The 9,482-nt window shown below is 38.9% G+C and overlaps 2 protein-coding genes across 2 annotated transcripts; one reads left to right on the top strand and one right to left on the bottom strand.

Annotated features, from left to right (window-relative positions):
- The first annotated feature begins 2,486 nt into the window (after window positions 1-2,486).
- Window positions 2,487-5,416, top strand: LOC149947747 (uncharacterized). Its single transcript, XM_090170958.1, has 8 exons — window positions 2,487-2,743; window positions 2,801-3,210; window positions 3,269-3,460; window positions 3,716-4,038; window positions 4,122-4,227; window positions 4,311-4,592; window positions 4,659-4,722; window positions 5,152-5,416. Exons 1-8 carry the CDS (start codon window positions 2,487-2,489, stop codon window positions 5,414-5,416), a joined length of 1,899 nt encoding a protein of 632 aa, XP_090027084.1.
- Window positions 5,417-5,890: 474 nt separating this feature from the next.
- LOC149947746 (uncharacterized protein F54H12.2-like) lies at window positions 5,891-7,337 on the bottom strand. Its single transcript, XM_090170957.1, has 2 exons — window positions 6,752-7,337; window positions 5,891-6,330 (listed from the first exon to the last, which is right to left on the bottom strand). Exons 1-2 carry the CDS (start codon window positions 7,335-7,337, stop codon window positions 5,891-5,893), a joined length of 1,026 nt encoding a protein of 341 aa, XP_090027083.1.
- Between the last annotated feature and the right edge of the window lie 2,145 nt (window positions 7,338-9,482).

The raw sequence follows: 9,482 nt of genomic DNA, 5'->3' as shown, positions 1-9,482 counted from the left end.
TAGTAAAGATAAGACATCAGTGGTGGTGAACGTGTAAAGCTATGGAGAGTCCCAAAGTGTCCCGAAGAAACCCATTATCCTAACTGGACCCCTTAATTTTGAATACGTCACTTTCAGCCAATAGGGAAAAAGAGAGATGCTCCTCAAAAATTGCTCAATATTGTGTTTGGGGTAAATACAGAATTCACCACCCTCTCGGACACCGTTTAGGCATACGTCATTTTTAACCAATGATAATCTTGGTGGCGAACTGGTGGTGAACGCGCAAAGGCGGGGTGAGGGTGAAGTTTGCAAATCACATCATGTCTAAAAAGGGTATAAAAGGGCTAGCTGAAGAGTGAAGAGGTCACATTCGGAGTCAAGATGTATTCGTGTAGTATCTGTTTAACCGTTTTCTCCCAAAAGGGTAAAATCAACCGTCATATGATATCAGTTCATGGTAATACCCGGTTAAAATGTCCCGTGTGTGATAAGTCATTTTCGAGACGCGATATTTTAAATCGTCATCAACGTAATTTTAATCACGGGGCGGTCCCCGTTACGGTACCGAATTCTCCGCATCCACCGCCGCCGATGACGTTTCTCCAACCTGGACCGTCTTCGAGACCCGAAACGTTTTCCCGGCTCGAGCCGCTCCCGAGGCTAGAGACGTTTTTTCGGTCTGATCTGACACCTCGTATCGTTGCCAGCCCTTCACTCACTCGTTCAGACGCACCACATGAATTACCACCACCAAACTCGCCGGTAAAAAGGGTTTCATCTCCAGACTCTTTTTCTCGTAAAAGAGTTAAAAATGGTAAGTTTCTTAAAGAAAATTTTATTATTTGTTACATAAAGTATTTTTTTTCTATAGATGGTCAAGAAGACAAAGTGATTCAACAATCGGAAATCTACGATCCCTTAAACCATCTATTAGAGTCTCAAGCGGAAGACGAGTGGCTTGGTGAGCATTGGGATAATATTCAAGCCCAACACCAACATCCAATCGCAGTTGGTTCAGCCGTTGTTGACCAACAAGCAGTCGTCGCTCCTAACCCACCCACTAACCCACCCACTAACCCACCCACTAACTCACCCGCAAACCCACCCGTTAACTTACCCGTTGCCTTTCCAGTTGGTCAACCACTAACTCAACCAGCAGTGCTACCAGCTCACCCACCAGCAGTGTTACCAGAAATACATCCATTTCAAATAGAGGAGGTTAATGCGCTTGGTGACGCGATATTTTCGGCTCGCATAACGGCACCAGATGGCGTTACCAACCCTGTTTTATTTGTAAATGAACACCGCAATACTGTCGAAGGTTACCTACGAAACAAACTAAACGATAAGAAGGCTATCAAGTGGTATTTGGTGGTGCGGGCACGATATACCCGTGAACTCGGCAACACTGGTACGGACGGTGAGGCAATTTCAGGGGTTTTACACACTCAACCCTCTCGCCAGAGATAATCCCCGAGCAAATAAACTCTAGTCGAGACAAAATTGCCGACTCTATGAACAATTATGAAGGGTTAGGAAGTGGATGGGTTTTGGATAAAATTTTGTATTTACAAATTAACATTATCCAATATTTACCTCTGGTAGGCGGTACATATTTTCAATTACCACCTGTAATTGAAAGTAAACGTGCCACAGTAAATGTTGACCCTGAAGACCCAAGTGACAAGAAATGTTTCCTGTGGTCAATATAGGCCAAACTACATCCAGCTAAAAACCACCCTAACCGTATTTGTCAATATAAACGATACGAAAACGAACTCGATTTGTGCGGGATTACGTTTCCTTTTGAACTTGACGCTTATAAACTGAAAAAGTTCGAAGAGGCGAATAACCTATCAATTAACATTTTCGCGTACGAAAAGGGTTATTTTCCACGTTATGTGAGTGAAAATCGTGTAACCGAGTCGAGGTAAATTGATTTACTTTTGGTAACAAACGGTAAAAATAAACATTACGTCTTGATCCGCCACCTACGTCGTTTGTTCAGTGGATTCTCCAAACATAATGGCAAGACGTTTTATTGTCGACGGTGTCGAAAAAGGAGTAATTCCGAAGACATTATCAAAGACCATATGCGCGACTGTAATGTTCACCAACCACAACGTGTGATAATGCCACACAAGGAACCAGTATTGAAATTCAAAAACTACGAGATGATCCAAATAGTAATTTTAATTTCAATGTATTATGTTCAAAAATAATAATTTTACCCTTACATTTTTGGTTCCTTACACAATTTTTGCGGATTTTGAATCTTTGCAATCAAAGATATTTACATGTTTGCCAGACGCATCTCTATCCTCAACCACGAGATTATCTTTGCACGTCACGTGTGGGTTCTCGTACGTTATTATCGGACCAACAGGTTAGGTTAATCAAGTGTACATAAATAAGGCATTATCTAAAGATTTTATTATAGGTGAACTGGTAAAACACGAAACATATCGGGGAAACGATGCGATGGTGCGTTGAAGTTTTTGAAAATGCTTATGGACGACTCCTCGATCATATCCGATAAGTTGAAGGAAAATATCCCGATGAAACTCACGGATGATGAGGAAAGATCGTACCAGTCAGCCACACACTGCTACGTTTGCGAGGAAGTATTTTCAAAAACTTCCATCAAAACCCGCGACCATCATCATTACACGGGGGTTTATAGAGGATGCGCGTGTCAAAGCTGTAATCTGAAGTTGAAAGCTCCGAAATTTATCGCCGTTTTCCTTCACAACTTAAGCAGGTAATACAAAATATTATTTATAATTTAAACCAATTTTTCAAGTTGAAAATCTTACAGATACGACGCGTATCTTATTATGCAACAAATCTCCCAAATTAAAAATAAAAATATCGATTGTATTGCTACCAACAGCGAAACGTACATTTCGTTTACGCTTGGCAAGTTGCGTTTTGTTGACAGTATCCGATTCTTGCCTGCCTCCCTTGAAACTTTGGTTGCAAATCTGGCAAAGGGTGGTTCCCAAACATTTTTCGCGATCAACTCTGTGTTTAGTCCCGAAGAAGTTAAACTTCTCCTTCGCAAAGGGGTTTATCCATATTCATATATGGATTCTGAAGATCGTTTCAAAGAAACACAACTGCCACCTATCGGCTGTTTTTACAATGATTTAACCGATGAACCTTTGAGTGAAGCCGACTATGAACATGCTCAAAGCGTCTGGAAAACGTTCAACATAGAAAATTTGGGTATGAATTAATTAGTTATTGCTAGTTTAAATAAATTAACGATTTTATATCTTTAAAGGAGGGTACCACGATCTATATGTATTGTCTGATACACTCCTTCTAGCGGACGTTTCTCAAAATTTCCGTCAGATGTGTATGAACTCATACCGTCTAGATCCCGACAATTCGTACACCGGTCCAGGATTTGCGTGGCAGGCGGCCCTTTTTATGACCAAAGTACGCTTAGACCTCTTTCTAGACGAGGACATGCGTTTGTTCATAGAAAAAGGGATCCGAGGAGGGGTTTCAATGATAAGCCACCGCTTCGCACAAGCCAACAACAAGTATCTAAATACATTTGATCCGTCCAAGCTTAATAAATATATTTGTTATCTCGGTATGAATAATCAAAATTTTAATCATTCATTTAATTATACAAAAAAATATAACTAAAAAAAATTATTTAAAATATTTTATTTAAAAAATAATTATAAAAAAATTTAATTATAATAATTTTAATTAACAGATGCAAATAACTTGTATGGAACCGTTATGTGTGACGCCATGCCCATGAAGGGTTTCAAATGGGTTGAGCAGTCTCTAGACAGTGAATGTGAAATTATAAATTGCCCTGACAATGCACCGGAAGGTTTTATTGTAGAAGTGGATCTAGAATATCCAAGCGTGTTACACGACGAGCATAATTGTTACCCGCTAGCACCCGAATCAATGTCCATTAAACCCGAGTTATTATCCGACTATTCCAAAACCCAGATGACGAAATTGAAAATTCCAATAAAAGAAAGCCTACCGAAACTAGTCCCCAACCTTTTCAATAAAGAACGATACGTAGTTCATTATCGAAACCTGAATACTACGTAGAAAAGGGACTCAAAATATCAAAAATTCACCGAATTTTGAAATTTGAGCAGGGGGCTTGGTTAAAGACATACATCGACTTCAACACGGAGAAAAGGAAGATGGCGGCTAATTACTTTGAAAAGGATCTATTTAAATTAATGAACAACGCAGTCTTCGGTAAGTAATTAAATAAAAAATAAAATTAAAAATTAAAATTAAAATTAAAAATTATTATTATTTTTTTTTTGGGTTATCCTAAGGTAAAACCATGGAAAACTTACGTTTACGTAAGGATTTCAAGCTAGTCACGTCAGCTGAAAAGGCGGTAAAGAAAGCAAGTTCCCCGCCGTTTGAAAAATTCACTATTTTTCAAAATGATCTCGTGGGAATTCATTCGGCCAAGAAAAAGCTTATTCTAAACCGACCTATTTACACGGGGTTCACCATTTTGGATCTGTCTAAACTCCTGATGTACAGATTCCATTATGATATCATAAAGAAACAGTATAGTGAAAAGGCCAAACTACTTTTTACCGATACTGGTAAGTACACAAATCTTCTAAAGCCATTTCAAAGTCTCCGTTTAATATTTTATTCTATGCTTACAGATAGTCTCACGTATCAAATCCAAACACCGGATTTGTACGAAGATTTCGCCCAACAGAAAGAAATGTACGATTTTTCTGGGTACCCCAAAAATCACCCTCTGTTCGACCACGGCCAACTTCGATTTCTCGCGCATCTCTCGCGCTACAGCGGCCATCTCATTCGTTGACGTTCCTGTGTTAACCTATGAGCAAAAGATGTGTATGACGTCAGCGCCCCTAGCGGATTATTATTTTTAGTATAGGTTTTACATTGGGGACAATATAACCACCGAGCGTGGCGCTGAACTCCTACACATTATAGTACAGTTTATAGGGGGAAAATCCTTGCTCGCGGAATTTTGACGAATGTGTTGGCCGTAGTAGCGCGAAAAGCGCGTGATCAAAGTTGGCCGTGGTTCGACGAAACCAATAAAAAGAGACTCGGGAAGTTTAAAGACGAGATGGACGGCACACCAATTGAAGAATTTTGCGGACTTCGACCCAAAATGTACAGCATCCTGTCCGCCAAAGGCGAGAAAAAGACGTGCAAGGGTGTCTGCAAACGCGTGGTGCAAAAGCGCGTCCGGCACGCGGAATATCGTGACTGTTTCCTAAACAGTAAATTAACTATCGCGGAGATGAAGCGTATAGTTAGTAATAAACATATTGTGTCAACTGTGCGGCAAAACAAATTGTGTTTGAACCCCTGTGATGACAAACGTTATATTTTGGATGACGGTATCGCAACTTTAGCCCATGGGCATTATAAAACTAAATAAAATATTTTTATAACAAATTTATTTAATATTTCTTATACATGAATTCAGATATCATACGATCGTTTTCATTTTTGTTTTCAGAAAATCTTTCCAATATACTAAACAATTTTATTCCCCGACACAAGTTAATAGCAAAATAAACGCAATAACCACCGCAGGTCTTACTAGAATTTCCTTGTAATTGAACAGAATTATACGTCACAGTTATGCTGTTTCGCTCTATAAAATAGTTAAATTTAAACAAATCAGGGCTGTTCCCGAAACTCTCGAAGAATGTACAATTGAGCGATCTTGAGAGATATATCAAACACCAATGTTCTCCTACCCCATTGGACATATCAGTGTTCACGATGTAAAGTGAAGGATACGTTTTCACATTCTTGGGAAGTTTATCGGCAGGGAAGACTCCTCTGAACAAATATTTGGTATACGGGTCTTTCTTGAGTATGATTTCAAGTTGTTGTGCGTCCATTATCAACTTTGGTCATATAAAACTGCTCTGTAATTCTTGTCGATCTCGACCAAAGATTGATATTCGGAATAGTAAATCACGCTAACAGTTGACGGCAATGATTCTCCGAAAATTAATTCGAGACGAACGCTCCTGTTCTTTACCAGGTTGAAACAGTCAGTTGAACTTCCGTTGAGATCGGGGGTTAAGTCGAATACGAATAGTGCGTTTCCATTGGCGAATTCATCACGGTCGATGAAATTTCCTTCGTCAATATTCCATTGACCAGTTTGAAGAAAGAGATTAGCGTATGATCGCATAAACAACTTATCTTTGAAATTTGGATTTAATGGTTTTGCCGGGACGCTACTACCATCAAGGTATAGGGCGATTTGAGTTAACGAAAAGGTGACATTTTGTAGTCTCCCAAATACGCATTCTGGTCTACAAATCCGATCACCACCTTACTCGGTATTTGACCATTATATAAGTTGTCTTTGACGCATATTTTGTTCCCTTGGGAAATTGAAAATGAATTACATTCCGTACGGGTGATTGGATAATTCATTGTTGCCAGTTCTAAAGTTTTAGCGTGGGATAACATAATCTCTGGCGTCAATCTAACTTTTCTGACAAACATTGATGCGTGTGTGAAAATGACTTTGCATTTTTCACCGTCTGTGTTGATAAACTTGAAATTTAGGTCTATCAGGTTAGTAATAAGTCGATTTTGTTGACATATATCAGCTCCAGGGGCGTAGCCAGGGGGGGCCAGGGGGCACATGCCCCCCCCCCGAAACGTATGGTCGTACGTACAAATATTTTTATTTTTTTACTTTTTTTTCAATGGTGTGCCCCCCCCCCCGAACCAAAATCCTGGCTACGCCACTGATCAGCTCGTACAACTCCTATCATGTCAATAACACCTTCTTGGGCAAATTTTGCACGTTTCTTAAATCCGTCGTTATTGAAAAATTCGTCAAATTTCCCAGCTTTGTCTTTATAGAATTGAGACGCGGTTAAGAAACTTTCCTTGGCTGGCCCACCATATGTCAAGAGCGTTTGAATCATGCTCTTGTAAGGGTACTGTTGAGGGCATGACGTAACTGATCTGTCACCCAATGATACATGAACTTCGCCAAAGAGACTATGTAAAAACAGATTTTCTGGACCAACTTTGTCCGCAGGAGTTGTGGTTTTAGATACAGCGTCGTGAATATCGGATTTTGGTATAGTTCCATCTGCTTTAACAATTTTCACTTGAACTTGAAGTAAAGTATTTTTCAAATCAATGTACGTCTCCGATTTTCCAGCGATACTAAAGATAATTGCTTGGTTTTCATTTATGTTTGATGTTGGATTATATTCAACCCATTGACTTCCTATTATGCCAGTTTGAGTATAAGGTACGTGAAATAAATCAAGTTCCGAGCTAATGCTGTTCTGCGAACTGGGGTGAGCTAACGGCATTGTTCAATGTTTACAAGAATATATCAGACTGAAGCAGAGAACGTCTTTTCTTCTTCCTGGTTCGAACTGATCTGATGATGGGAGACGTTTTTCGTTTCCTTTTACGTCCATTTCCACTAAGTTTACTCACTGCTTCGGCGGCTCTTCTTAAGGTTTCTTTCCCCGCCTCTTTCCCCCGAGATTTTAACGCGTCTTTAATAGACACACCACTCGAGACGTCGGAAGCAATTTTTGCTCCGGTATTTAAAAAATTTCGACCGAGGAATGTGGCACCCTTTTTGAGTAAAGGCATGGCCGACCGAAATACCGAGGCTAATATATTTCCAAGACCATATCCTCTTTGCACGGCTACTCCACTGTATACCGGAATTGATCCGTGTCCAATTTGATTTAAGTAATAGTTATTATAATCGTTTACAGAAACGTAATCTACACAGAAAAAACTACGTTTAGATTTTCAACATCAAAAAATAAATAAACATGTTTAAAACTTAAACACTTAAATTTTGCGTTTAAATTGTAAACGCCAAAGTGTTGAATTTCTAAACGGATGGATGCTAAACGTAGAATCGCTTGTCTAGTTGCTAAAAACACGTGTAATAACTACACACTACCTAAGATAAACGTCAGCTAAACGCTTCTTAAACATTAATAAAACCTACGTGTTAAGAAATGACAAAAAAACAATAAAACTACCTCCAGAGGTTTAGATATTAAACGTGTTACACGAGTCACCAAAGCCGAAAGCAAGTTGTGGACATTGTTCAACAATAGCCGACGCAGACAGAACAGCCGCGATTAATCGACGTGTTAAAGTTGAGAATTGAAATCTGGTAAGTTTACAGTTTTCTTATTATTTCATTATTGTAAGTCGACTTATTCAAATCTTATTAACAAAAGCGATAAAACTTTAGTACAATAAAAATTCCAATCTCAAGTTCAGTGTTTAAGCCTTGTTTCCCTTTAATTTTTCAGCTAATGCAACAATTATTCTTATTCATTATAGATTTATTTAATGACGTTTGAGTATTTTTTAAATCCTAAAGCGATTTTACAATTTAACTACTTTACATTGACCACGTATTGATATATGTGGAAGCTAAAATGTCAGACTTAAATTTAAAAAGTTAATGCAATGAAAAATTTAACTTGCTACCACACTCAGATGGTGCACACAGACTAATTAAGATAATTTTCAACTATATATAGTTAGACCAGCTCGATAATGTTACTAACTATTGTTTTTTTTTCGTCTTGGTAACCAATTGTGAAATTTGTGCACGCGCCAGCTAGTCAAGTAAGGAGAGTGGTACGCTTTCCACTTCGGAACCCAAGGACGAAGCAGTAACAAGGTGTAGAGCCCGTAGCCGTCGTCACCATCATCGAGATTTCCAAGGACGATGTTTCAAATGCGGTCATGATAAGCTCAAACAGGGCTTAATTTAGTTAACGAAAAAATAAGTGTATATTATTATAAAAATATATTATTTTACTATAGTTTCGAAAATAAAACGCTCGCTGCAAATAAACTTGTCTGGTTTGTCCACTGGCTTGTGTACAGTAGAAAGACAGATACACATGAAATTACACACGATATACAAGCGCGTAAATGCGTTTATCACATAAACGCATTTATCACATAAACGCATGGCGGCTAGACGCATTTATCACATAAACGCATGGCGGCTAGACGCATTTATCACATAAACGCATGGCGGATTGACGCATTTATCACAAACGAATGACGGATTGACGCATTTATAACATACACGCATGGCGACTAAAAGCATTTACAACATAAACGCTTGGCGGCTAAACGCGTTTATCATACAAACGCTTGGCGGCTAAACGCGTTTATCATACAAACGTTTGGCGGCAAAACGCGTTTATCATACAAACGCTTGGCGGCTAAACGCGTTTATCATACAAACGCTTGGCGGCTAAACGCGTTTGTCGTTTAAACGCTTGGCGGCTAAACACGTTTATTGTATAAACGCTTAGTAACTAAACGCGTTTACCTTATAAACACTTGATGTCTAAACGCGTTTAGGTTTAATACGTGCTTAAAAAAGCGTTACAAGATGGCGTTTAGGAAAATGTTTAGATTCTAAACGTTGTTTTTTCTGTGTAGATTACGTGGAGACA

Source organism: Leiobunum rupestre, chromosome 4, assembly GCF_980474605.1.
Source record: "Leiobunum rupestre chromosome 4, qqLeiRupe1.1.hap1, whole genome shotgun sequence".
NCBI classification, from domain to species: Eukaryota; Metazoa; Arthropoda; class Arachnida; order Opiliones; family Sclerosomatidae; genus Leiobunum; species Leiobunum rupestre.
Note: the sequence above shows the minus strand (reverse complement) of the source record. Positions and strands in the feature narration are given on the sequence as shown.

Coding starts and splice junctions, on each gene's coding strand:
- LOC149947747 (XM_090170958.1), top strand. CDS start 2,487: ATGCTTATGGACGACTCCTCGATCATATCCGATAAGTTGAAGGAAAAT. Junction 3,461..3,715: donor CTTTCTAGACGAGGACATGC/GTTTGTTCATAG, acceptor TTTAATTAACAG/ATGCAAATAACTTGTATGGA. Junction 4,228..4,310: donor AATGAACAACGCAGTCTTCG/GTAAGTAATTAA, acceptor GGTTATCCTAAG/GTAAAACCATGGAAAACTTA.
- LOC149947746 (XM_090170957.1), bottom strand. CDS start 7,337: ATGCCGTTAGCTCACCCCAGTTCGCAGAACAGCATTAGCTCGGAACTT. Junction 6,331..6,751: donor TGTACGAGCTGATCAGTGGC/GTAGCCAGGATT, acceptor ATACCGAGTAAG/GTGGTGATCGGATTTGTAGA.